Raw genomic sequence first — 27,523 nt, forward strand, 5'->3', positions numbered from 1 at the left:
GTTTGTGTGGGTAGACAGAATGGAATTCACAGTCGAGAGAGAACGACTGTGCTTGTTGATGGTGGTGAGAACGGTGCGCAGACGGGGCTATCGCTGATGGAGCAGCTGGTGCCGGATCTAAGACTGCATGCTCTCAGCTTCTTAGATTACTCCAGTGTCTGCCGTCTTTCCTTGACAAATTCGCTCCTGCATAGAGCTGCCAATGATGAGATTTTGTGGAAAACGCTCTATCTTAAGGTTTGGTTCTTTGGAAGACCACTCTTGGGGATTTTGGTATGATGTGTTTGTGCTAGGGCTGTATTTTTGTTATATGCTCTACTTTAGGCTTTAAGTCTTGAATCTCATGTTCGTTGAATCTAATAGTGGAAGATAGGTTATGCAGTTCGGGATCCCATCGAACGATTCAACCTAGGATAATTTCTGGTTTGTAGAGGAAAACAACATGTTTTGGTATATATTGTTTAGTTTGGTCGCTTCATACAATACGATAATCAACTTGTTCTTTTCTAGGAGGAGTAGTAATTAATCCACATGGTAGAAAGTGAGATAGTCAGCAGACTCAGCACTCAGTAGTACCTGGTAAGTCTTGCGATATAGATTTCACATACCAGAATCTTTAATGATGAAAATGCTTTCCATATTCTTTTTCCGCTCATTTAATTTGTCATTTAGCAAACAAATCATTGTTTAGCAACTTCGGTTAGTGGAGCATCCTAATGGTTTGGGACTGATGTATGCAAGGGAACTGATATGAATGCTTGCGTTTTTTCTATATTCAGTTGGTTTTCATTTTCGTTTATATAGATGACTTTATTTTCTTATCGTAATTTTGATTTTTCAGCCAAAGATTCGACAATATCGTGGCTGTATGGATGCTATTAATTGTTGGGATAGATCTTTTCTTTGACATTTTGACTATATACTGACATACCATTTCTGAAGTTTTATGATTAAATTCTCGAAAGCGTTGAATCTTTGACACGTGTTCCTATTTAAAGATATGGCTAATTAGTGTTTTATGTCTTTAAGATATCCGTAGTTTCTTATTTCTATTTTACTACTTGCACAAGTCATTATTATGTAACTAAATGCGTTAAATATAAAAGAAATTACTTTAGATAATTGCTTCTATAAATACGCTTGTAACAGTTGATGCAGCCTCACAATCAGTACTATTGCTGTTGGTTTGATTTAACAATTGAGATTTTCTGTTTCATAAAAAATGGAGATGGTATGGGGTGAGGATGTGAGATTCAATTTTTTTCGATTGGCCATAAGATTTAGTCCCTCAAAATGTTACCTTAACTTGAAAGGGTTGGAAAAAAAATAATACTGTAATAGGGTAAACAACTAAACACTTTAGAATGCTTCACCAATACTTGTACCCAAACAGTAAACATTTTGTCATACTTCACCCATACTTGCACACAAATGGAAAATTTTAGCATGCTTCACCAATACTTGCACACAAACACATAACCACAACTCCACAGGGGATGCTATTAATTATTGACTATGTATTTTTCCTGTTAGTATCTTGGCATGAATCTCCTGATCATGATTGTAGTATTCTCAAATAATTCTTTCATGAGCAATTAATTGTGTGATCTTTGCTCTCTGAAATTATATTTATTTCGTGTATGGATGCATAAAGTTAGTGTATAGTAATCCAGTCATTATGTATACTGACAATATACTGATCTGTTGGCCCTTTGCCCCATCTTCTAGGATTTCTCGTTGGAGCAATGTAATGTTAAGCCAGCCAATGGATGAAAAGCTTATTATGCAGTTACCTTAGCCATTGTTAACATCAACTCTGAGTTTTTTAGGATAGTTAAAGATAGGTCGCATACTGCTATGTCCCAGTTTTGGCTCAAGGCAGGTTACGTCAAATGTTTCAATGCTACTGGCGAGTCATTTACTGGGTATGTATGTGTCTTTTTCTGTGCATTACCTGTTCATTGATTTTTCACTTTAAGTATCTCCTATAACCAACAAAGGGTTTTCCCTTTTGCTGTCTCCTTTTGAGTTGCTTTAATGTTTTGTCGTTGTGGGTACATGTGTTAGAACAATAATTCTAATATGTTCCTTGACCTGGTTTTTAGTTACAATCAAGTCATGGAGAGCTGGCGAGCGACATTTAGGCAGGAGAATGCTAATAATTTCCAGATACGAGATGTAAGGACTCATGTCCTAACAGATATGGCTTGGGTTACCATGAAAGCTTATTCCAACATGGAGAGAGCATACAATGTGACAAACATTTATGAACTCTGTAACGGTAGGTGGTATATGGTGCACCATCATAGCTTAGCAGCTCTCATCCACGGAGTAGCTGATCAACAATTTTTGTAGAGATAAGGAAACGCCCTTGCCAAGGATTTTCAAGGAAAGTGTAATGTAATGTATTTACATTCTTTGTTTGAAATTACATAAAACTTCAAAAATTTCTTGGGATATTTTAGTTTCTCTTTTAACAAATGATTCATTACCTCATGTTTTGCGTATGTGGAATTGTGGAAAGGTGTCTGTATTTAGGGTTTTTGATTTCACAAGTCTCTCTTCTCACAATACATGCACAGCACAATACATTGCACAGCACAATGCATGCACAGCACTATACATGCACAGCACAATGCATGCACATATGGAGTTTCCTACCCCCTCCACCCTGTCTTGAATCAAGATTCTCTTGCCTACAATTGGTGTGGCTTTCCATCCATACTGATGTGTTTGGAACTTTAGAAAAGTTGATTTACAATTATTAATAAAATCGCCGTTCTATTTTTCCAAAGTTTCCAAACACAGAATGAAAGAAGCATTAGGATAAGAAAGCAAGACAGTGAGGAAAAAGAGGTACAAAATCTCATACTAAAATTACTCTGTTTATCTGTAAGCACAGGGTTTTTTTCTTCTCTAATTGAATTCAAGCTTAGGTTTCGAGTTTATTGCCTTTTATTTCCTCTTCATTTCAACTGTTGCTGCAACGTGTTTGTTTTCAATTTTTTGTGAAATGAAGTTTAAGTATACCATTTTTGGAATTTTCTCTGTAAGTGATTTTTCGTCATTGTTGGTAGCTCTATCCGTGACCTTATTATGAACCTGTGTTGCGACTGTCCTAACTCTGCGGAGGTTAAGGTGGCAGCAAGACCCTTCTGAATTGGGGGACTTGAGGCATTCTGTTTGTGTGGATGGACAGAATGGAATTCACAGTCACGAGAGAAGGTCTGTGCTTGTCAGTGGTGGTGAGAGTGGTGGGAAGATGGTGGAGGATACACAGACAGGGTATCGCTAATGGAGCAGCTGGTGCCGGATCTAAAACTGCATGCTCTCAGCTTCTTAGATTACTCCAGTGTTGCATGCTTCACCAATACTCGCACTCAAACAGTAAACATTTTGTCATACTTCACCCAGATTTGCACACAAATGGAATATTTTAGCATGCTTCACCAATACTTGCACACAAACACATAATCGCAAGGGATGCTATTGATTATTGACTATTTATTTTTCCGGTTAGTACTGTCTTGGCATGTTTATAATCTAGGTCTTGGCATGAATCTCATGAGCATGATTGTAGCATTCTCAAATAATTCTTTCTTGGGAAATTAATTGTGTGATTCTTGCTCTCTGAAATTACATTTATCTCCTGTGTGCATGCTTAAATTTAGTGTATAGTAATCCAGACATTATTTAAACTGTCAATATACTGATCTGTTGGCCCTTTGCTCCATCTTCTAGGATTTCTCATTGGAGCAAGGTAAAGTTAAGCCAGCCAATGGATGGAAAGCTTATTATGCAGCTACTTTAGCCATTGTTAACATCAACGCTGAGTTTTTTAGGATAGTTAAAGAAAGGTCGCATACTGCCATGTCCCAGGTTTGGCTCAATGCAGGCTACTGGCGAGTCATTTACTGGGTATGTATGTGCATTATCTGTGCATTAATTCCGTTTCTTTTGAGTTGCTTTAATGTTTTGTGGTTGTGGGTCCATGTGTTAGAACAATAATGCTAATATGTTCCTTGACCTGGCGTTTTAGTTACAATCAAGTCATGGAGAGCTGGCGTGCGACATTTAGCTGGGAGAGTGCTAATAATTTCCAGATTCGAGATGTAAGGACTCATGTCCTAACAAATATGGCTTGGGTTACCATGAAAGCTTATTCCAACATGGAGAGAGCATACAATGTGACAAACATTTATGAACTCTGTAACGGTATGTGGTATATGGTGCACCATCATAGCTTAGCAGCTCTCATCCACGAGGTAGCTGATCAACAATTTGTGTAGAGATAAGGAAACACCCTTGCCAAGGGGTAATGTAATGAATTTACATTGTTTGTTTGAAATTACATAAAACTTCAAAAATTCCTTGCGAGATTCTAGTTTCTCTTTCTACAAACGATTCATTACCTCAAGTTTTGCGTATGTGGCGTTGTAGAAAGATGTCTGTATTTAGAGGTTTAGATTTCAGTATTTCACAAGTCTCTCTTCTCACAATATATGCACAGCAGCACAACACAATACATGCATAGCACAATGCATGCACAAATGGAATTTAGGAATTTTATTAGAAAAACATTCATCAATATGTTATATATCAGTATATATATTTTGCTATTTCCCATGACAGTTCAATCATAATATTCGACTAACTTTCGTGCAGTGGCGGATCCAGGAATTTATATTCGGGGGTGCGAGTCATATGATAAATCATTATATAACATACCAAAAATAAAAACTAATACTAAAAGCAATATATTTTGAAATATACAAATTTTAGAGTCATACATTTCAAAATACAAAAATAAACTACATTATATCTAATTTATTTTTCGACGAGTCTTCATTTCTTCAAAACAATTCACTATATCATCATCGGATACTTTAGAAACACATCTTTCTCAATGAAAGTGACCAAACAATCGTTCAAAGGTTGATCACCCATTCTATTTCTCAACTTATTCTTCACAAACGTCATTCTAGAAAACACTCTCTCTACACTTGCAGTGGCAACCGGAAGAATCAAAATCAACTTGATAAGCAAAACCACACGCGAATAAACCACATCTCTTTTTGTTTCAACAAGCTTCACCAAAAGAGAACTAATATCTCGCAAATTCTGAAAATCTTCATCACTTCTCATATCTCCAATGAATATATCAAGTTGGCACTCAAGGTCCATCAAATCAATGTTTGAAAAATTGAAAGGATAAAAAGTGGAAAGTTTGAGTACCTTTTCCTTGTCAAAAGAAAAGAAGCCATCTTTAGGATTGAAGCAAGCCATACATCTGAGCAACTCCATATTAACTTCATCGAATCGATTATCAAGTTCTTGAAGTAATAAGTCAATCACTTTGATTAACACATCAACACGAAAATGACGAAGATATGAAACTTGTTGAACAAAACGTTTTGATATTCCATGAGGGCTATAGTGAGCTTTCATATCTGGAACAACAATGCCATGTTTATTGCAAATTGAGATTACCTTGTTCAAGTGAATCTCCCATCCATCCTCCCTCATTTTCTGTAGTTGATCTTTGGTTAAAGTGACAAGCCTCATAGCATTAATGATGTCTTGATCTCTTCTTTGCAAAGCAAGACACAAATTTTTAAAATTATAACTAGACATAAAAAACAACTTATCATAGAAGTCAGAAGATCAAATTTTTAAAATTGAAACACAATAATTTAGAATCCAAAACAACAATTAAGCTATTTAAAATTAAATACTTGTGCATTTAATACTCTATAATCCCTAAAATAATACATAATTGAGAATTTCTCATCCACAAATAATTGGAAGCACGACTGTTTTCAATTCACCCCAATTCCAAGACAATAAGAGAGAGAGTCATAAAGTGTAAAACATTATTCTATTTTGCACAAGCTGCCAAAATCCCTAAATTATTTAATGAACTAAACTTTTACACCTAAATTCCTAATCACTCACCTTTTCAACAAAGAACAAAGTGTATGATGAAAATTGAGGCGGCAAGTCACGGAAGAAGGCAAGAAACCGGAGTTGGAGAGCAGTAGTCGGCGGCGGAAGAAGGCAAGAAGCAGAAGCAGTCGGCGGTTTTCAATTGGGGATGGCAATAGGTTTGTTATTTTTATTGTGTTCTGTAAAAAATGCTTTGAATTAAAATTGAGTTTTACCACTTTTTGATTTATTAAATATATTTTATTTCTTTTTCAGTATTTATAGGAGGAATAGCCAAATATGGATTAGGGGGACATTAGTTTTTGGCCGCGTAGTTTTTGGAGTAGCCAAATAGGGGGACATTATACATATATTATTAATATAAACTCAGAATTTGTATTTAAATATATAATACTACTAAAAAAAACTTTTTTGGGGGTACACTCGTACCCCCTTTGTCCCTACTCCCTCCGCCACTGCTTTCGTGTAGGGCTGTCAAAAATGGATATCGAGTATTGGATACCCAATATTCAAATCTAAAATATCGGGTAATTGGATACCCGATACCCGATTTTTTGGGATCAGGTTCGGGTATAGGATTTTTGAATTTTCGGGTATCGGGTAACCCAATACCCGATCGGGTATACCCAAATTATCCGAAGTATCCAATTTATTTATTTATTTTTAAAATTTAATAAATTAAAATATATTTATTCTATTATTTAAAAAATTAAATGTAATCTCAAAATCCTTCACTCTTAAGTCACATTAAGGTTAATTATGGATGAACGATGGAGGTTATAACTTATGAATATTTTATTTCTAAAAATTGTAGTGGTTTTTTTTCTTAAATTCGAACTACTTAAAGTTTGTACCTAATTCGAATTACAAGTTTGTATTTTTAAATGTTTGTAGTTAATTTTCTTAAAAAAATAATATATAAATTCAAAATCGGGACTGGATACCCGATTTTTCAGGACTGGATACCCGAGTCGGGTATTCGGGTACCTGAAATTATTTTCGGATCGGGTATCGGGTATCAGGTATTAGATTTTGGGAAATTTGGGATAGGATATCCACGGGTACCCAATTTGACAGACCTACTTATGTGTATTTGTTATTTTATTTGGTACGACTAAATTAACGTGATTTTCTATGCAACTTTTTTATCTTACTTGTCAAAAACTTAAAAAAGTGGTTTAAAATGTCTTAAATACATGGTTGCTCACATATACTCCCTCCGTCCCATAAAAATATGTGCACTTTCCATTTTTGTCCATCCCACAAAAATATGTGCATTCCTTTTTTAGAAAATTATATCAATTTAATAATGTAGGTCACACCATTCACTAACTAATTTAACTACCATTCTCCTCATCTCTATTATTTTACCATATCATTCTCCTGCTCTCTTTTACTTTATCAATTTTATCTTAATTGTCGTGTCATAATCATTGCCCGGATTTTTATGGGACGGAGGGAGTAATAAGTTTTGCCGAAAATATCTTCTTGGGGTTAGGAAATAGTAATAAAGAAAATATAAAATATATGATATTTTAGACTAATTTTAAAGTTAGTGGAAAATATAAAATTTGGCTAAAATTCATGGTTCTAGGAACCAAGATGCCTAATAGGAGTACTATAATTATTATCTTTTGAGTTTTTTTTCCACGTATTACAAAACTTTGTAAAATTTATACAAGCACAACTAATTTTTAAGTTTATTTTAATTTTATACAAATATCTAATATATCTCACTCAAGTTATGAGAAAATTTGTGTTTGTATTATGATAAGTTTTGTTTGTGAAAATTAGTGATATTATAGAGTTCTGATTTAGTTGAGTCTCGTATTTAAAATATTTGACATTCTCAATGAATATTATTTGAGAAATAATAATAGAAGAAAATATATTATTATTTAGATCTAAAATATGACTGTGAATATCGTTTATAATAGAAATTTTTTTGTGTAAGAAATGAAAGAGTAAATTAGAAATGAAATTAATGATTTTATGCTTTCATTAACTTTTTTGCTCTATAAATAGTCTATTTAATTATATAGTACCAAAAAAGCATGCAAAATCACGATCCGTATTGACCAAACTACCCTTCGTTTGAATGTGCATACAGTTTCCGCCACCTCTCATCAGCATATCCCATTTCAGTTACAAAACCAGCACCAACTTTCTAGCTCTGCCGATTTTATCTTCTCTCTCTAAAATCCCTAAATTAGGGTTTCATTTAAAGAAATTACCCTTCGCCAGCAGAGATTACACACGAATGCTTTTAATCCACCGGATAAGAAAGCCAAACAGTGAGGAAAAAGAGGTACAAAATCACATACTAAATTACTTTGTTCATCTGTAAGCACAGGGTTTTTTTCTCTAATAGAATCCAAGCTTAGGTTTCGAGTTTATCGCCTTTTATTTCCTCTTCATTCCAACAGTTGCTGCAACGTTTCTGTTTCAATTTGTTGTGAAATGGAGTCTAAGTTTATCATTTTTGGAATTTTCTCTATAAGTGATTTTTCGTCATTGTTGGTAGCTCTATCCGTGACCTTATTATGCATCTATTGCGCGTCTGTTCTAATTCTGCAGAGGTTGAGGCGGCAGCGAAGCCCTTCTGAATTTGGGGACTCGAGGACTTCTGGTGTGGATGGACAGAATGGAGTTCACAGTAAGGAGAGAACGACTCTGCTTGTCGATGGTGGTGAGAATGGTGCGCAGGCGGGTATATCGCTAATGGAGCAGCTGGTGCCGGATCTAAGACTGCATGCTCTCAGCTTCTTAGATTACCCCAGTGTCTGCCATCTCTCCATGACGAATTCGCTCCTGTATAGAGCTGCCAATGATGAGATTTTGTGGAAAACGCTCTATCTTAAGGTTTGGTTCTTTGGAAGATCACTTTTGGGGATTTTGGTATGATATGTTTGTGTTAGGGCTGTATTTTGTTAGATGGAATTTGCAGTACTTTAGGGTTTAAATCGTGAATCTCATGTTCATGGAATCTGATAGTGGAAGATAGGTTACGTAGTTGGGATCCTGTCGTACTTTAGGGTTTAAGTCGTGAATCTCATGTTCATTGTTTAGTTTGATCGCTTCATATAATACGATAATCAACTTTGTTATTTTCTAGGAGTAATAGTAATCAATCCACATGGTAGAAAGTAGATGGTCAGCAATCAGTAGTGCCTGGTTATTCTTACGATATAGATTCCACATACCAGAATCTTTAATGATGGAAATGCTTTCCATATTCTTTTTCCGCTCATTTAATTTGTCATTTAGCAAACAAATCATGGTTTCGGATTAGCTTGTGTAATTCAGACAGATGTATGCAATGGAACTGTTATGAGTGCTTGCGTTTTTTTATATATTCAGTTGGTTTGCATTGTTGTTTATATATATGATTTTATTTTCTAATTGTAATATGGATTTTTCAGCTAAAGATTCGACAATAACGTGGCTGTATGAATACTATTATTAATTGTTGGGAAAGATCTTTTCTTAGAAATTTTGACTATATACTGGCATACCAATTCTTACGTTTTATGATTAAATTCTAGCCATCGTTGAATCTTTGACACGTGTTCCTATTTAAAGATATGGCTACTAATTGGTGTTTTATATCTTTTTGATATCCATAGCTTCTTATTTCTATTTTACTATTTGCGTGAGTCATTATTATGTAACTAAATGCGCTAAATAGAAAAGAAATGACACTTTAGATATATGCTTCTTTAAATACACTTGTAAGCTGTAGCAGTTGATGCAGCCTCACAATCAGTACTATTGCTGCCGGTTTGATTTAACAATTGTGATTTTCTGTTTCATAAAAAATTGGAGATGGTATGAGGTGAGGATGTGAGATTCAGTTGTTTTTGATTGGCCATAAGATTTAGTCCCTCAAAATGTTACCTTAACTTGAAAGGGTTGAATAAAAAACTGCTGGATGATATGCTTGCTCTGTTTCATACTACAATATGTTAGAGTTGTGTTGTTCGTTCTTTAACTAAAGCAAAGTCATTTCTTTGTTTCTTCTGGTAGATAATAACTGAACCGTTAAGTTTCTCTTAAAGGCTATATTTTGTAATTTAAGTAGTAAGAAGTTGTTCTTCCCCCCTCTGCATCACCATTCAACCCCCTCTCCTTCCGACAAGTGAGAGACAGGGAGTGGGATAGAAAGTTAAAACTAAAAATTTAAATATAAGAACCAAAAGAAAAATGCCCTCTATTCTTGAATCATGTCAACGGAAGCATGCTATTTGTCCTATAACATCACTTCTTTGATCTATATTAGGGTGACTTAATAGATTACAGTTACATCGTCAGCTTTGTGACCTACTGGGCTTATTTGAGATTGTTTAGTACGACATTCGTGCTATAGGGTAAACACTTTAGCATGCTTCACCAATACCTTCACCCAAACAGTAAACATTTTGTCCTACTTCACCCATACTTGCACACAAATGGAATATTTTAGCATTCTTCACCAACACTTGCACACAAACACATAACCACAAGGGATGCTATTGATTATTGATTATGTATTTTTCATGTTAGTACTGTCTTGGCATGTTTATAATCTGGGTCTTGGCATGAATCTCATGATTGTAGCATTCTCAAATAATTCTTTCATGGGCAATTAATTGTGTGATACTTGCTCTCTGAAATTATATTTATTTCCTGTGTGCATGCTTAAAGTTAGTGTATACTGTATAGTAATCCAGTCATTATTTAAACTGTCAATATACTGATCTGTTGTCCCTTTGCCCCCATCTACTAGGATTTCTCATTGGACCAAGGTGATGTTAAGCCAGCCAATGGATGGAAAGCTTGTTATGCAGCTACTTTAGCCATTGTTAACATCAACGCTGACTTTTTTAGGATAGTTAAAGAAAGGTCGCATACTGCCATGTCCCAGTTTTGGCTCAATGCAGGTTACGTCAAATGTTTCCTTGCTACTGGCGAGTCATTTACTGGGTATGTATGTGTCTTTTAGCTGTGCATTAATTCCGTTTCTTTTGAGTTGCTTTAATGTTTTGTGGTTGTGGGTCCATGTGTTAGAACAATAATGCTAATATGTTCCTTGACCTGGCGTTTTAGTTACAATCAAGTCATGGCGAGCGACATTTAGCTGGGAGAATGCTAATAATTTCCAGATTCGAGATGTAAGGACTCATGTCCTAACAGATATGGCTTGGGTAACCATGAAAGCTTATTCCAACATGGAGAGGGCATACAATGTGACAAACATTTATGAACTCTGTAACGGTAGGTGGTATATGGTGCACCATCATAGCTTAGCAGCTCTCATCCACGGAGGAGCTCATCAACATTTTGTGTAGAGATAAGGAAACGCCCTTGCCAAGGATTTTCAAGTAAAGGGTAATGTAATGTATTTACATTATTTGTTTGAAATTACATAAAACTTCAAAAATTTCTTGGGAGATTCTAGTTTCTCTTTTAACAAATGATTCATTACCTCGAGTTTTGCGTATGTGGCATTTTGGATATGTCTGTATTTAGGGTTTTTGATTTCACAAGTATATCTTTTCACAATACATGCACAGCACAATGCATCCACACATATGGAGTTTCCTACCCCTGTCTTGAATCAAGATTCTCTTGCCTACAATTGGTGTGGCTTTGCATCCATGATGATGTGTTTGGAAACTTTAGAAAATTGATTTACATTTCTTATATAAAATTGCCGTTCTATTTTTCCCAAGTTTCCAACCACAGAATGAAAGATGGATTAGACTATTATGCTGAATCTAGCTTGACTGACATGCCACTGGATGCTCTATGACTTAATGAATCAGGAAATGTTGCCTTAAGCTATATTATTATTTTTTATAATTTATTCAGGGGCATTTTATCTGGGGAAATTGATGTTTTGGGTAGTGGATTATATGCTATAGGAAACATGGAACACCTCGGAGATTAACATGTATTTTGAATGTAAATGATGTGAATTTTCTTTATGGAACTATCTTTTTTATCTTTTCTTTTTCCTGAAGGGCTTTACCAATTTTTCGTGTATTATTTGTAATAAGTGAGGGAGAGATATCACTGTGATGGATTTACTATAAATAATCGTGTAATTTTGTTTTGTTATAGTTAGTGAATTAACATCAACATGATTATTAGTGAGTGCTTAGCAATATAGGGTTTTCTATTGTTCTAGTAGTACTACCCTCTCCGTCCTACTTAAGATGATATATTTCTTTTATTTTGGAAACTTTCACTCTCCAATTAATACACCCAACCAATTTTTCGTCTTATTAAAGTATTCATCATTCTTTCTCTCTCTATTTTAATACCTACACCTACCATTTGTCTCTCTAATTAAACACATTAACTAATAACTCCTAAAACTCCGTGCCGGCTAAGAAATGTGTCATCTTAGCCGTGATGGAGGGAGTATTTTTTTTGGAGAATAGGGATTGAGTAGATAGATTAGTTTATCATACAATTTGTTCTTCTACTCTCGTCCCTATTCGAGCAATGCTCCAATGAAGTATGTTCAGTTTGATTAGTGTGATTTCATTCACCATATTCTAGTTGTGATGCTCTTATTTTTGGGGAAAAATGAACTTAAGAACATATCAGTAAATTTTTGGCTCAATCTCTTGACAAGTTTTATATGCTTTAGCATGTTCCAAATTCAAGTTTTTTTTTTGCTTTTGCTTGTTCGAAATTCAAGTTTTATAGTATGCTTTATTAATAGTTTCTTAGCATAAAAATCCTTTCAAAACTCATGTTTTTCAAATAGTGTTTAAATATAAATTGTAAGTAGTAGTAATTAATTTAATTATATTAGTCTATGTGATAATGATATTCGTACTAACTATCTATAATCGCATTGTTTACTTACTGTCAATTATTAGTGCTAAAATGGAGTATGTGGCATTGTGATTCATTGTTCACTTATTTTATGAGTACTTGAGACTTCATACAATCACGATTTTCATATCTTTCTATTTAAGGTTACGTACAACGTCCAGAACCTTTGTCCTAGCAGCAAAGAGCTTAGACATTATTGTATGAGGTGCTGATTTTGAGCCATCTTGACATCAATTGTACTTAAGGTTAAAATTATACTTATAATGTACTCCCTCCGTCCCCGATTAGGAGTCGTTGTTTGACTCGGCATGGGTTTTAAGAAAGTGTTTGAATGGTTGGTGTAGTAAATGGAGGTAGGTAGTGGAATGTGAGACCTCTTTGACTTTTGGTGTAATAAATGTAATTGAATCAATTCAATGTTTAATTTAAATTTAATGTTCAATTTACATTCATGTTTACTGCCAAAAATAATGCAATTAAATTTAATTGTATACTCATTAACTAAATTCAATGTTCAATGCCCAAAAATTGCAAAATTAAAGCTGTGCAATTGAGAGACTAGTTACAAGCTGTTCAATGGCAGCCACACGTTGCATATCAATTCAAAATTGAGAGGGAAGGCAACTTTCATTTAATGGAGGGAATTCTTACAAGTAAGGATGGAAAAAATACAAGCAAATTCAGTGTTCACCAACTCCTATAAATACATTCATTTCTACACTTCATTTAGTTCCACCAACCAAAACAAAAAAAAAAGGAAAAGCTATTGGTTTTGTATTAGACCCTCAGGAAATTTTCATCACTGGACCTGATGGAGAATGAGGTGGTCCGAGTGTTGGTCACTGATCAGGAGCAGCAGGGGCAGTGGCAGGGGCAGGGTGGATGGCATCGGCCTACATTAGCATTGACTAGCCAACAAAAAACCTCATTGCGCAGTTTCTTCTACAGCGAAGTACCGCTGGAGTGCTGCCAAGAGGTTCTTGTGCAGAGGCTGCCAATGAATTCAACATCCACAAAAGGACAGCAGAAAGAATATGGCTCATCAGTAAGCAGCAGATAAACAGAGGTGAACCTGTCATGATGGAAGGCAAAGTAAGAGGTTATCAACACGAAGACAAACTCATGTTAGATGAAGACAAGTTTAGAAACCTGTCCATGCTTGAGAGATCAACCATAAGGAAGGTTGCTTCTAAGATGGAAGTGAGCAAGACAACAATTGGTAGATTTCTTAAGAGTAATCAATTGAAACCTCATACAAGTGCTATCAAGCCTACACTTACTGAAACCAACAAAATTGCAAGGATGAAATGGTGTCTTTCTCATATTCAACCTACACTCGCTGAAGGTAAACTTCTTTACCATTCAATGCACAACATTGTTCATATTGACGAGAAATGGTTCTACATGACAAAGACATCAGATAGATACTACCTGTTGCCGGATGAAGATGTGCCATACAGGTCCTGTAAGTCCAAGAGATTCATCACTAAAGTAATGTTCATGGCTGCTGTGTGTAGGCCACTTTGTGGGCCTGATGGAGACATCATATTCGATGGTAAAATAGGGTTATTCCCATTCACAGACCAGATACCAGCCCAAAGAAGTTCAAAGAACAGGCCAAAAGGGACAATGGAGACAAAGCCTATTCAGTCAATTACCAAGGAAGTCATGACAGCTTGTCTCCTAAACCAGGTATGCCACTTTTGATGTCAATAAAGCTATCAGACATCATATTCATGTCATCACATAGTCACATAAACATTTCATTGCCAGATTATACCATCAATCAAAGCCAAATGGCCAACCAATGCAAGCAAGAAGATTTTCATACAGCAAGATAATGCCAAACCTCACCTTAGAGCAGCTGATCATCACTTTGAGGCACTTGCAAGTACTGATGGATTTGAATTCCATCTAATTAGCCAACCACCAAACTCCCCAGACACAAATGTGTTAGACCTTGGATATTTCAGGGCAATACAGTCACTACAGGATGACAAGATGGCCACAAGTGTAGATGATTTGCTTAGGAATGTGTTTACCTCATTTGAAGAACTCTCACCACAGACTCTGAATAGAGTATTCATCACTTTGCAAAGCTGTTTGACAGCAATATTACAAGTGCATGGGAAGAATGACTACAAGATCCCTCATATGAACAAGAACAGGTTGGAAAGAACAGAGGGGTTGCCTTTACAACTTCAGGTTGAAGAAGGATTGGTGAGACAGAGCTTGGAGTATCTAAAGCTGCCTGAAAACAACACTGGGGACTCATATGACATAGGGCGGCTTAACCATGCTTTAGGGTACTAGACATAAGTTTAGGGACTGGAGTTTACAGTATAAGCACCAACATATGTTGGTGTTTAAGATGTAAACTCTATTTTTTGTGCATAGGCTGCATTTTTTGTTAATGCCATCAGAGAAGTGTCATCACATGGCATCAGCCTCCAAACCCTTCATAGGGGGTGGCTTACTAAGCTAAATAGGCTGCATTTTGTATAAACATCATCACTGTACACACTACTAACTAATCAGTGAATATTTATGGTATTATCACTTCAAATCAGCCTCCAAACCCTTCATAGGGGGTGGCTAATTTGTCATTTCCCTCAGAAAAGCTTCATCACAGGGCATAAGGCCATCAACACAAGGCCTAGGAGCAACACATTACACTTACAACAGCCTCCAAACCTAACACAGGGGTGGCTGGGTTAAGTATGCAGAAAAGCTTCATCACAGGGCATATGGACAACAACACAAGGCCTAGGAGCAACAGAAGACACTAACACAGCCTCCAAACCTGACACAGGGGTGGCTAAGCTTCCCCTCAGAAAAGCTTCATCACAGGGTATATAAACAACATCAGAATGCACATACACAGTCATCAACAATTCCCCCTGCCTCAATATCACATACTCAAGGACCAATATCATATACACAGTCATGAACAATTCCCACGGCCTCAATATCACATACTCAGGGACCAATATCACATAAACAGTCAGGAACAATTCCCACAGCCTCAATATCACATACTCAGGGACCAATATCACATAAACAGTCAGGAACAATTCCCACAGCCTCAATATCACATACACATTCACCAATATCGCATAAACAATCAGGAGCAATTCCCACAGCCTCAAACATGGAGCAATGCACATAAACATGGAGTAATGCATATAAACATGGAGTACATCAGAAGTAGGCTACATTTTCCTAATGTCAAAAGCCTCCAAACCCTAAAAAGGGGTGGCTCTGAATTAGAAAGAAACTCACAAATCAGAAGATATCCTTCATGCAAGGAAACATGATTAATAGCATAGCTTTTTCATTGTCGGTGTACTCTCTGTTTGGCTCCACCGCCGGCTGCATTGCTCCATGTATGCCTTCCCCGATGTCATCCAAACCAATGGAAGGTGCTTCGCTTTCCCCCAAATTAACATAGCCTGAAGGCGGCTTGAAGTCCGGCCAATCAAAGGGGGCAAAAGGAGGCTGAGTTTCAGATCCGGCGAAACCCTTAGCCGGATCTTCGGTTTCAGATCCGTCGATTAATGGGGACGGAGATTCACTGTCAGGAACGTAGAAGCCCTCGGACGGAGGCTGAGTTTCAGATCCATCGGTTTCAGATCCGTCCATAGCGTCCGACGGATCTTCAGTTTCAGATCCGTCAAACACCAAATCGGGAGGTGTCGGCCCTTCACAACCGTCATCGCCTATGAACGGTGGAACACCGTGAACCACGGACCGACGACCTATTGCGTCGTCATCAATCCAGTCCGGCGGTGTTTCAGGGATGACGGTGTCCATCGTTTCGGAGGGAGGCGGAGGGAGACTGAGTGAGGCAGAGAGGGAGAGGAGTAATGAGAGAGATGTTGTCGGGAGTGAGAGAGCGAGAGTCGGGAGTGAGAGAGTTGAATCGAGAGTGAGAGTTGACTAGGGTTTGCATTTTCTTTTTTTTTAAGTGTAAATAATGGCATTTTTTGTAAAATTTGCTAAAAATAGAGGGTAATTTTGATGTCCAAAAATGGTAAGTGGGAAGAGTGACTCTTATTGGGGGACATCCCGAAAAGGAAATTAGCGACTCTTATTCGGGGACGGAGGGAGTAGTAGACTTAAGGTTACGTACAAAATAAAAAATTATACATATAATGTAGAAATATGACATATTTCTATAGGATGGAGAGTATATTTTCCCAGTTTTGCAGTAAAATTCTTTATGTTAATTAGACTATTGATACTTATGAGGGAGTATCGATTTTTTTAAATAAGTAGAAAATATAAAACAAGTCTATAAAAAAATTTATATCCGGCTTCAGAAAACAAATTATCCAATTTATATTAATTTTCAAATAAGCTCTACTAGATAAACGTGTATACAGAGGAATTAAAGTTAGTGGTTGAGAGAGAGAGATGGCTGCCAACGCCGTCACCGGCAGCTGCAACACCACCTTCCTCTCTTCCTCTCTCCCAAAACCTCCGCCGTCCTCGCATAAATTATTTCCTATATCGCGACAATTTCTCCGCTCTTATAGAATCACTGCACCTCAACACCTGACGCTAATTAGTACTGCTTCAATTACCCGACTTTCTGTTTCATCGCCTGAAACTAGCGCTGTTGAAGCAGAACAAACTGACGACGGCGTCTCTTCCACCTCTGCCTCTCTCTCACCGTATCTCAACATTTTCTCATTTATTGTTTAATGCTACTACTTATATGAGTTTTCGCCCAATTTTGATTTTGCACAATCAACTAAAAATTTACATATTTGGAGACCTAATTTTAGTTCATTCACGAAACCGAAATTTTATTCTAGTTTTTGTAATTCAATGTAGTGCCACGCAGATTTGATTGTTTGGATTGACGTGATCATGTGTTCCTTAAACTTAAACAACTCTAGTCATCTAGAACTAGTATGATGTAACTAAAGGTGTTAGTTTAGCATCAATGTGAGTGAATTTGGTGATGATTCTTGACCTTTTTTCTGGCCATAATTGACTGATCTAGAAAATGTTGGTGGCATCATAACTCAAGATAGGTGAATTAATATGAGTTGAAATAAAAATGTTGCACTGATAGTTGAGGTACATTGGTGAAGGGGATGTAATGCCTGTGGAAGGGAAGAGATTGAGAGGGGTTGTAACGGTGAAGGAAGGATTCAAGGTGGGATTGCCACTGTCCCGGGCTTCGGCTGGTGGCCAATAAAAGCTTACCGGCCTTGCCCTGCATACCTGCAGTCCGGAGGGAGGTACAGAAGAACAGGCCAAAGCATGGACGAAGTTGTCTCTGGAGGTGGTGGTGGACGTGCCAAACCTACATCAAGGTAATAACATCACAACTGCCTTTGACATTTGCTTTCATATACAATCGAAGCTTATAGACATAATTCAAAATCTTGAAACTATGCCTTTGCTCATCAGCTCAGCATTGTGTTGTGATGTCAAGCTGCATAGCATTCTTCTTCACTTTGTCACTAACTATAGTTGCTGAAATATTTTTGATTTTCAGCAAGAAAAAGGAAGGATCTGAGTAAGTCAAGAGATAACTAAATGTTCAAGAATATGCTTCAATGGTGTTAAGCAAGTTTAATTTCTAGCACAACAAGAATCATCTAGTTTTTCTTGCATCAAGAAAAGCCATGTCCTTTCTGTTTATGTTTTTTTGTTTGTTGGTAAATGCAACATTAAATTTACGGACCGTGCCACACTGGGCTTGAGCCAGAGATCTTTGTACATGCATATGTGAAAATTTTTGTTTACATTCATATATATCTGGGAAACATATTCTATTACAAGGTGGTTTGGGAGAAAACAACATAGGATTTGATTTCTCCGACCACATAAATTTAGCAAATAAATCTTCTGTTGGAGCAAGAAGAGCTATTTCTTCTACTCGGAGTTGAATTTGCAGCAATCCTCATTTGCTGAATCAGTGCCTCTGTATTTACCTCTTCTGATAAAATCTTTTCCAAATCTTTGGGGTTGATCACTAGCTTCACTTTCCAAACGCCGTTCCCTGGCCTTGGCGGCACCTCCACCGTCTTCCTCCTCGCCCCCGCCTCCATTCTTACTGATCCCTCTTCAGCATCTGAGACTGCTTTCAGAGAGCAGTTTCCCATGATGGTGGTTATTTCTTGCTCTTCTTTCTATGACTGTGTGTACTGTGAAAGTGAGGGGATTTGGGGGTATTTATGAGAGAAATTAGTAGGTAGATTAAGTTAATGAAAGGGTCACGGATTTAATTTGGGGTAGAAAAGGCATCTTTTTTATTTTGAAAAATAAACTAGAATTTTGAGGGAGTTAAAGAATGACAATGGGGAGTGATCCCATGTTTAAAAAGTTGGTATTTCTATGTAACGACATTTTGAGCCCAATCAGGTCTAGGTGGTGTGAATGTGGAGATTCTAGATCCCCTTTTCTTGCATTTATTTTAATATATTCGTATTATTCTTTTTTGGTTCTCAATTTCATGTCATTATGTGTTTCTAACCTTTTTGGAGTATATTCAGATTGATAAATTTTGAGCCGTAACTTGTAGTTTCTTGGTTTTTATGATTTTTTTATTGAAAGATTAGTTATTGCTTAATCGCTCAATCCTAATAACCAGTTATTAATTGAAAGATTAGTAAATATTAAAACATGAGTGAGACGAGATAGTGTGATAAAATCTTTTCGAGTGTAAAATTGATTATTGTAAGAAATATAGTTTGGATGTGCATGTATTTAATGAGATAAAATGGCTCTAAATACAGTTTTGACAAATTGGACAATGTTGAGGAATAAAATTTCCTTTTTCTTAATCACGCTCATCCACCACGGTCCAAATCTTCAACAATTTTTCACATGCGACCCTTCTAATTTGTCTGTTTCTTAATTATTTGCAATTTTTAGAGAATATTTTGTCCTCTCTAATACAAATATATAGGAAAATCTTATCCATGTAGTCAGCCCGTGATATGAAGTTTGTACACAACAACGTTGATGAGACTTGTATTAATTAAACCTTCATTGTTCATGAAGAGTATTAATAACGATTTTGCTGAAGTTATAGAAACTATGAAATAAAATAATTAAAGGTAAAATTGATCATAGACTCAACATATAAACATATTGCAATATAAAACTGTCTTGCTTCTTAGTAATCATTTTATTTAAATGAAAATTGAAGACTATATGGATGAGATAATATTTTTATCAGTACTATTTTTAAATGATAAACGTATAAACTAGGATTTCGTATTTGGGCTTATTATTGGGGCCAAATTATGCCTATTTAGGAAGAGGGATAAAAAACAGTGGGAATCAGGGCCCAACCGGGTTCGTATGCTCTACCACTCAGCTATGGTATGGACCCTCACGTTTAGGGTTAAATGTAACTATATACTCATATTGTATTTACTTAGTTTACTCTTAAATTTATATTTATTTGCTTATAAAAATAATTACTAGTACTAAACTTCACATATTGAAGTCTTATGTTTTCTTAAATCTATCCAAAGATAAGATTTATTGAAGCAAAAATACTACAGTGTCTATCTACTCTATAGTTTTAAAATTTTATTTCCCGTTATCTTTTATCAATATACTCACAAAACCTCGTTATCTACCAATGCTATGGGTTGAAAATATAATGCAGAAAATAAAAGATTATTGCAGAAAGTAAAGACAGGGAGAACTTTAAAGACTACATTGTGAATGACTTGGGTTATTTCTCTCAATGGTTACGCAACCTTTTATAGGTTCTAATTCTAACTATACATAGAAAATATATTTTAATTATACTAATATTCTTTTTATTTGATTTTCCATATTCTTAAATTGATTTCCTTCTTTATTCTTGCCATAACTTCATCTCTTGATTTCTTGTTCTCCAATTAATTGATTTCTCCATTCCAACACTCCCCTCAAGTTGAGTATCGAGTTTTTTCGAAACTTAACTTGCATGATATTCACTTTGATAAATAGTTTATACTCGTATTTAGAAGTTCTTCAATTTTCTGTTGACGGTTTTAACTCGTGTCAAGGAGTCATCTTAGATAGTTTTTTCTCGTATCCATGAGCTATCTTAGATAGTTTTAACTCATATCCATGAGTTATCTTAGATAGTTTTAGCTCGTATCTAGGAGCCATTTCATTTTTTTTTTCTTCTGATTGTCAGTTTTTACTCTTGTCGAGGAGCTCATTCAGACAGTTTTGACTCCTGTCGATGAGCTAATCTAGACAGTTTTAGCTCGTATCTAGGAGCCATCGTAGATAGTTTTAGCTCGTATCTATGAGCCAATTTAAGACCATTCTCGGTCCATTCCAACTCAAACTATGAGCCCATTATTTTCATTTTTTTTTTCTCAAGCAACGCCAACTTGTCGAACTTAGTGGAGCCTCTGCTCCGTATGTCACTCTTCCCTGACAATACTTTTGGTCATCCATCCTAAGTCTGCTCATTTCTTGACGGTGAGAATTCTCCCGTCACTTCTTCAATCCGAATTCTGATTCTTCAACAGCCGACGCTTCGCGGCCATTGTGCGTCCCCATCTCTTGATCTTCTCCCATTTAATTTAAGAAGTCATCATCTTCTCATGGCTTTTTTTCCCGCTGTAGTTCCTTCAACATCGTGTTTCGGCAGCAGGTAGACGTTCTCCCGACGACATCCCATTCCTACCAGCTCTTCAAAGCGGTTGTGTGGCCACACTATTTCTCTCCCCCTCACCGCGCAGACGTTGGCTGCTCCGCCTTCGTCCTTGTAAATCTATCCTTGATTCGGAGATTGAATTGTTTGGCAAGTGGATGATATCTCCCCCTCGGCCAAACGCTTTATCCATTATAACGTGAGTTCGCACTCTCCCTGCTGCCCCCTCTTCGACAGTACCTTCTCCTCCCTCGGTGGGGCCGGCCATCTTCTCGACATTTGTTCTTCTCATTTATCCAATGTCGGCGTGCTGTTGCTGCATCTACCGTCAGCCGTTCTCTCGGCCATATAAGCCTTCTCGGCCTTATCAGCCTTCTCCAAACTTCCCGGCTCCTCACTACCAGCTGCATATGTTCCACCATCTTCACGGTTAGGGGAGGATCCTCTGCCTTCTTCTCGGCGTTCACTGTAATGCTACTGCCTTTCCCGTCAATGTTGGAATTACCCGGGAGGTGTAATTCTTCTCCCCCTCTTGCCGGAGAGTTCCTCATTTTCTCCACAGTATACTGACCATTACTCTTTCTTCTAGGCAATCTTCCAAGCGCCACCTCTCATAAGCTGCCCTGTTCTCTCTGTCAGATGAAGGAGTTCATTTTTTGGATCTGTCCGATCTGCTTCTTTTCCCGACGGCAACACTAGTATCCTTTCTCGACTCAACTCAATTTGGTGATGAGTTTTTCGGTTAGATACTTCCTCTCCTCCTTGGCCGGACAATTCATCGACAGCCTATATCTCAACCTCGGCTTTGGTGGCTTTCTCAACGGTCTCTTTGGCCTTCTTCTTCAGAGGCTTTGTCAATGACCGTTCGTTATCTCTCTTCCGATAGGGTACTTCCTTTCCCCCTCTGCCGGATAACTACTTCTATATTTTCTTCTCTTTTGGGGTGGAGACTCGATCTCTTCCATGACTGCTCCCCTGCAGCCTTCTTCTCCGTCCGTGGCGGCTCCTCCTTCGGTTCATAGTTGTGTGTAAACTTCGGCCAGCCCTTAGTCTTCAACATGGCCACCATGACTCCAAGATTGCTTTCTCGGAGCTTCTCTTGTCGGCAACCGCCTCCACAACCCCCTCTTCCCGGTGACAGCCTCCTCCTCCCTGTGACGGATTCCAAATTAGAAGCCGAGGCTGTATCCGGGAGACTTGAGATAAATTTGACCTTTTTTTTAGCCGCCCAATAAACAAGCTGATATTCAAGATCTCGACTAGTTATTAGTTTTGATTTTTCTCAACCAACAAAAGACGGATCCAACATAAACGAACATAAATCTATTTTTTTTGGTTTAGAACAAACTAACGGAGAATCGTTAGCTGCTCTGATACCATGTTGAAAATATAATACGGAAAATAAAAGATTATTGCAGAAAGTAAAAGATAGAGAAAACTTTAAGGCCATGTTTGGTTGGCGGGAAAGTAAAGTTGACAAGGAAAATGATTCCTGGGAAAATGAATCCCGAGAATATGATTCCTAATAACTTTACTTTCCCTTGTTTGGAAAATATCAAGATTTTAAAGTTTATATTTGATTTAAACACTAAACTAAAAATATACTTATCATTTTTTATTTATAAAAAATAATAATACATATTATTTAATAAATTATTAATTACAAATGATAATAATTATATTATTTTATTTATTATTACGATGGATAGTTTAAATATGGATTATACATCATAATATATAATAATATAAGTAATAAATAAGATTATTATTATTATTATTATTATTATTATTATTATATTTACTAAATTTTTAATTGAATAAATTTTATAATTTAAAATTTTACTACAATTTTATTGTTAATTACTAATTTATAAAGTAATAATTATTATATTATTATATAATTATATTTAATTATTTAATAAATTATTATTAATATGATAATAAAAATTAAATATAAATATTAATAATATAGTTATAATTATGATAATTTGAATTATAGTTATTTATTATTATTATTGTTATTATTATTATTATTATTATTATTATTATTATTATTATTATTATTATTATTATTATTATTATATTTACTAAATTTTTAATTGAATACATTTTATAATTTAAAATTTACTACAATTTTATTGTTCATTACTACTAATTTATAAATTAATAATTATTATATTATTATATAATTATAATTATATTTAATTATTTAATAAACTATTATTAATATGATAATAAAAATTAAATATAAATATTAATAATATAGTTATAATTATGATAATTTGAATTATAGTTATTTATTACCCTGAAATTAAGTATGGTTTATACTTTTAAATTATTTTTAAAACATTGTAAATAATAATAATAATAATAATAATAATAATAATAATGATAATGATGATGATGATGATGATAATAATGATAATAATAATAATAATAATAATAATAATAATAATAATAATAATAATAATATACTATATTGCATTAAATATGTAAGAATCCTAAAACCGGGAAAAAGAATAACTAAGAAAAGTTAGGATTCAGAATCCTGGAAAGTTGTACTAACTTTCCTTGTTTCAGGATTTTGATTACTTTCCCAGTTTGATTAAAAACGGAAACAAACACAGGAATTTAAAATTTAAGGAATCAGATTACTTTCCCAGACAGAATCCTGGCAACCAAACATGGCCTAAAGACTACATTGTGAATTACTCTCGATGGTTACACCACCTTTATAAGCTCTAATTCTAGTTATACATAGAAAATATATTCAAATTATACTAATATCCTTTCTATTTGATTTTCCATAATCTTAAATTGATTTCCTTCTTTATTCTTGACATAACTTCATATCTCTTGATTTCTTGTTATCCAATTAATTGATTTCTCCGTTCCAACATTATGCAATATTCTCCTCCAAACTCACAAGTCTCCTGGAATTCAAAACATGATATCTGTACATTGTGCAATTGGAGAGGAAATTACATTCTGGTCAGAAACAAACTTCATACTATTAGATATACAACTTAAAATTGTAATTAAAGTTACGATGCAAAAGAAATACTCCCTCCGTCCCGGGCTACTCGCTCATTTCCTTTTCGACTCGGAGATTAAGGAATGAGTGTATAGGAAAGTCAAAAATGACGGTTGTATGTGAAATTTTTTACTAAAAATGGAAAGAGTGCAAGTAACTTGGGACGCCCAAAAAGGAAATAAGTGCGAGTAGTGCGGGACGGAGGGAGTACTACTCAATATCAAAGATTTATATAACGAGAAATGAATCACAAATATACAAAAGCATAACTTACACACATTTTTTTTACAAGGCTATATGTTTTGAAAATTCAACAATATCATACAAATAGTATAGAAAAACAATTTATTTATTTATTTATTTATTTATACTCAGGCTAATGCTAAGCTGCTCCTATGCCAAATTTGTATTGTTGAAAAAGGTTAATTTCTAGGAGAGATGCGTGCAAGCAGAGGATTCTTCATGACGATAGTAGCCTCTCGCTTCTCTGTGAGATCCACCTCATCCGCTTCCCACTTAAAGCTACGAATTAAATTCGCAACGAAGAACTCCAAATGCAACATCGCCACCGAAAATCCCGGGCAAACTCTCCGCCCAGCGCCGAAAGGCATCATTTTTATCTCTCTACTTCCGGTCACGTCAAACCCTTGCCCCGTGCACGCCTCCACGAACCTCTCCGGCCTGAATTCCATCGGCTCCTCCCACACCTCCGGATCCCAATTCATGTCCGCCACCATGAAATTCACGTACGCCTCCTTAGGGATTCGGTAACCGTCCAGATCCACCTCCTCCTTCACCTGGTGCGCCAACACAAAGTGCGCCGGCGGATGCCGCCGCAGCGCCTCCAGCACCACCGCCTTCAGATACGGCAGCCTCTGCAGATCCTCCTCCTCCACCGCGTCGCCCTCCACCACGCCGATCATCTCCTGGTACAGTTTCTCCTGAATTTCGCGGTGCTTTACTAAATTCGCCATGATCCATTGCAGCGCCGTCGATGTGGTGTCGGTGCCGGCGGAGAGGAATTCGCTGCATAAGCTCACGATTTCTTCTTCGCGAAGCTTCCTCTTCTCCTCCGGTAGAATCAGATCCGCGAGCGTGTCCACGTACGCTACCAATTGGTTCGAATTCCTCGTTTTCTTCGATTCAATTCGACCTCTGATGAGCGGAATCAGGATTCTATCCTGTTCGCCGCGGATTTCAATCAGCTCCTTCCACCGCTTCCGGAATATGATCCGCCCTAGCCGAGGCCAGAAATTGAGAACGGCGAATCTCTGGAAATTCAACAGATATTTACGCTGGATCGCTTCGATCTCCTTGATTTGACTCTCCTGCAGTTTATCCCCAAAACAGAGCAGCACGAGTAAACAGAACATAGCGTACTGGAAGTGATCAATCAACCTCACCGGCGCGGCGGCGGAGGAACGGCGGATGCGATCCATGAGTAGAGACAGCACCCATCGGCGCGACGCGGAGTAGCCTCTGACGCGGGAGGGGTGGAGGATCTCCTGATTCAGGTTGCGGCGGAGGAGGCGCCACGTCGGGCCGTAGGAGGAGGCGCTGATCGTCTTCCGCGCCGCGTTGTGGTAGGTGACTGGGGGGCGATCGGCGAAAACGGCGCCGTTCTGGACGAGGGCTCGGTGAGCGATGGAGTGGTCGCTGATGAAGACGAAGACGCGGCGAGCGATTTGGATGGTGATGATGGGGCCGTAGTGGGGTTTAAGGCGGCGGAGAACGTGCTCGAGGTCGGAGATGGGCTTGCGCAGCCATATGAGGTTGCCGATGAGCGGGAGCGCCGGCGGACCCGGCGGCAGGCGGTTGCTGCGCGGAGAGGAGAGGGAGATTAGGGATTTGAGTAGGGCGGCGATGCAGAGGGAGACGATGATGATGAAGCACGTCTCCATTTTGAGCTTCGACCTTTGCTCTTTGTGTGATACGGAGGAGTACTTGTAATGATTTCGGTCATTGTGTTATGGATATTTTAATCCAAAAATGGGAGACGTCAACGTATTGGGATAGCGCCACCATTTTTGCTATTTAAAAAAATCATACACTAGAACACAGAGCACTCCTTGTGTACTCAGCTTATGTACATAGCAAAGCACACAACACAATGCATACACACTGCTCACATAGAGCACAATACACACACACGTTCAGACATGCAAACAATGTACAAGCACTAGACAGATAGCACACACATACTAAACTATACACTCACACACAACACACAATACACATCCACTGATGGAGGATGGTATGGCTGCCTACAACTATGGAGAAACCTTTGCCGTCGTTCCATATGACGCCGACGCAAACATTGAAGGCGCTCATGACGGGGCTAATTATGGAGGATTGTCCACACCACCTAGGATTCTGGGCGTCGACGATGCTACTGCATTTTATTTGCTTAATATACCCTTTATTGTTATGTCCCTTAATTCCAGTTTGTGTAGTATATATAAAATAGAAATAATTCACCCTAATAAACATTATACACACACTATTCACACAATACATACATTACTCTCATAGAGCGCACACACATACGCACTCATAGTGCACACATACTACACACACTATACATACAACATATAATACACATCCGTTGATGGGGGATAGTATGGAGGCCTACAACTATGGAGATCCATCCGCCGTTGTTCCATATGACGCTGATACTGAAAGCTCCAACACAGAATTTGATGGCGCTCCAACACAGAATTTGATGATACTGAAAGATCCATCAGCTCGCCGAACCATTGGAACCGGCGAGCGCCATTTCGGCGAGCTCTGGCCGATTCGCGAGCACTCGCCGATGCGCTCGCCGGTCTGCTCGCCGCCATTGCAGGCTCAGGCCCGGCGAGCAATTGGCGAGCGAATTTAATGTTTTTTAAAAAAAATTTCGAAACACTATATATGCACGATTTGCACGTCATTTTCATTCGCACCACTTGTTTTAACGAGTAATCTCTCTATCTTAATTTCTGTACAAGATCAACAACAGGAAATGAGCAACGTTGGTGGTAGTAGTGGTGGTAGTGGTGGGGATGATGAGGAGTACGATCGTCGAATGAACGAAGCGTTAGAGG

General features: G+C 37.1%; 4 protein-coding genes and 1 pseudogene across 5 annotated transcripts; 4 read left to right on the forward strand and 1 right to left on the reverse strand.

Annotated features, from left to right (window-relative positions):
- Positions 1-243: 243 nt before the first annotated feature.
- LOC121771483 lies at positions 244-4,377 on the forward strand (annotated as a pseudogene).
- A 3,728-nt stretch (positions 4,378-8,105) lies between these two features.
- Positions 8,106-11,377, forward strand: LOC121771203 (probable F-box protein At4g23960). The gene is made up of 4 exons (XM_042167982.1): positions 8,106-8,254; positions 8,524-8,808; positions 10,712-10,908; positions 11,032-11,377. The coding sequence occupies exons 1-4, from the start codon at positions 8,207-8,209 to the stop codon at positions 11,060-11,062; spliced, it is 561 nt and encodes a 186-aa protein (XP_042023916.1). The 5' UTR covers positions 8,106-8,206; the 3' UTR covers positions 11,063-11,377.
- Positions 11,378-13,854: 2,477 nt separating this feature from the next.
- On the forward strand, positions 13,855-15,087 carry LOC121770260. Its single transcript, XM_042167025.1, has 2 exons — positions 13,855-14,466; positions 14,548-15,087. The coding sequence occupies exons 1-2, from the start codon at positions 13,855-13,857 to the stop codon at positions 15,085-15,087; spliced, it is 1,152 nt and encodes a 383-aa protein (XP_042022959.1).
- Positions 15,088-17,133: 2,046 nt separating this feature from the next.
- Positions 17,134-18,894, forward strand: LOC121772353. 2 transcript variants are annotated; one of them, XM_042169419.1, is made up of 3 exons: positions 17,134-17,450; positions 17,877-18,101; positions 18,652-18,894. In XM_042169419.1, exons 1-3 carry the CDS (start codon positions 17,191-17,193, stop codon positions 18,761-18,763), a joined length of 597 nt encoding a protein of 198 aa, XP_042025353.1. In that variant the 5' UTR covers positions 17,134-17,190; the 3' UTR covers positions 18,764-18,894. The 2 variants fall into 2 exon arrangements, with proteins under 2 accessions (XP_042025353.1, XP_042025354.1); XM_042169420.1 differs by lacking the exon at positions 18,652-18,894 and adding an exon at positions 18,287-18,542.
- Positions 18,895-24,765: 5,871 nt separating this feature from the next.
- On the reverse strand, positions 24,766-26,939 carry LOC121772114 (cytochrome P450 89A2-like). The gene has a single exon (XM_042169095.1). It carries the CDS (start codon positions 26,336-26,338, stop codon positions 24,860-24,862), a length of 1,479 nt encoding a protein of 492 aa, XP_042025029.1. The 5' UTR covers positions 26,339-26,939; the 3' UTR covers positions 24,766-24,859.
- Between the last annotated feature and the right edge of the window lie 584 nt (positions 26,940-27,523).

Source organism: Salvia splendens, chromosome 16, assembly GCF_004379255.2.
Source record: "Salvia splendens isolate huo1 chromosome 16, SspV2, whole genome shotgun sequence".
Classification (NCBI taxonomy): domain Eukaryota; kingdom Viridiplantae; phylum Streptophyta; class Magnoliopsida; order Lamiales; family Lamiaceae; genus Salvia; species Salvia splendens.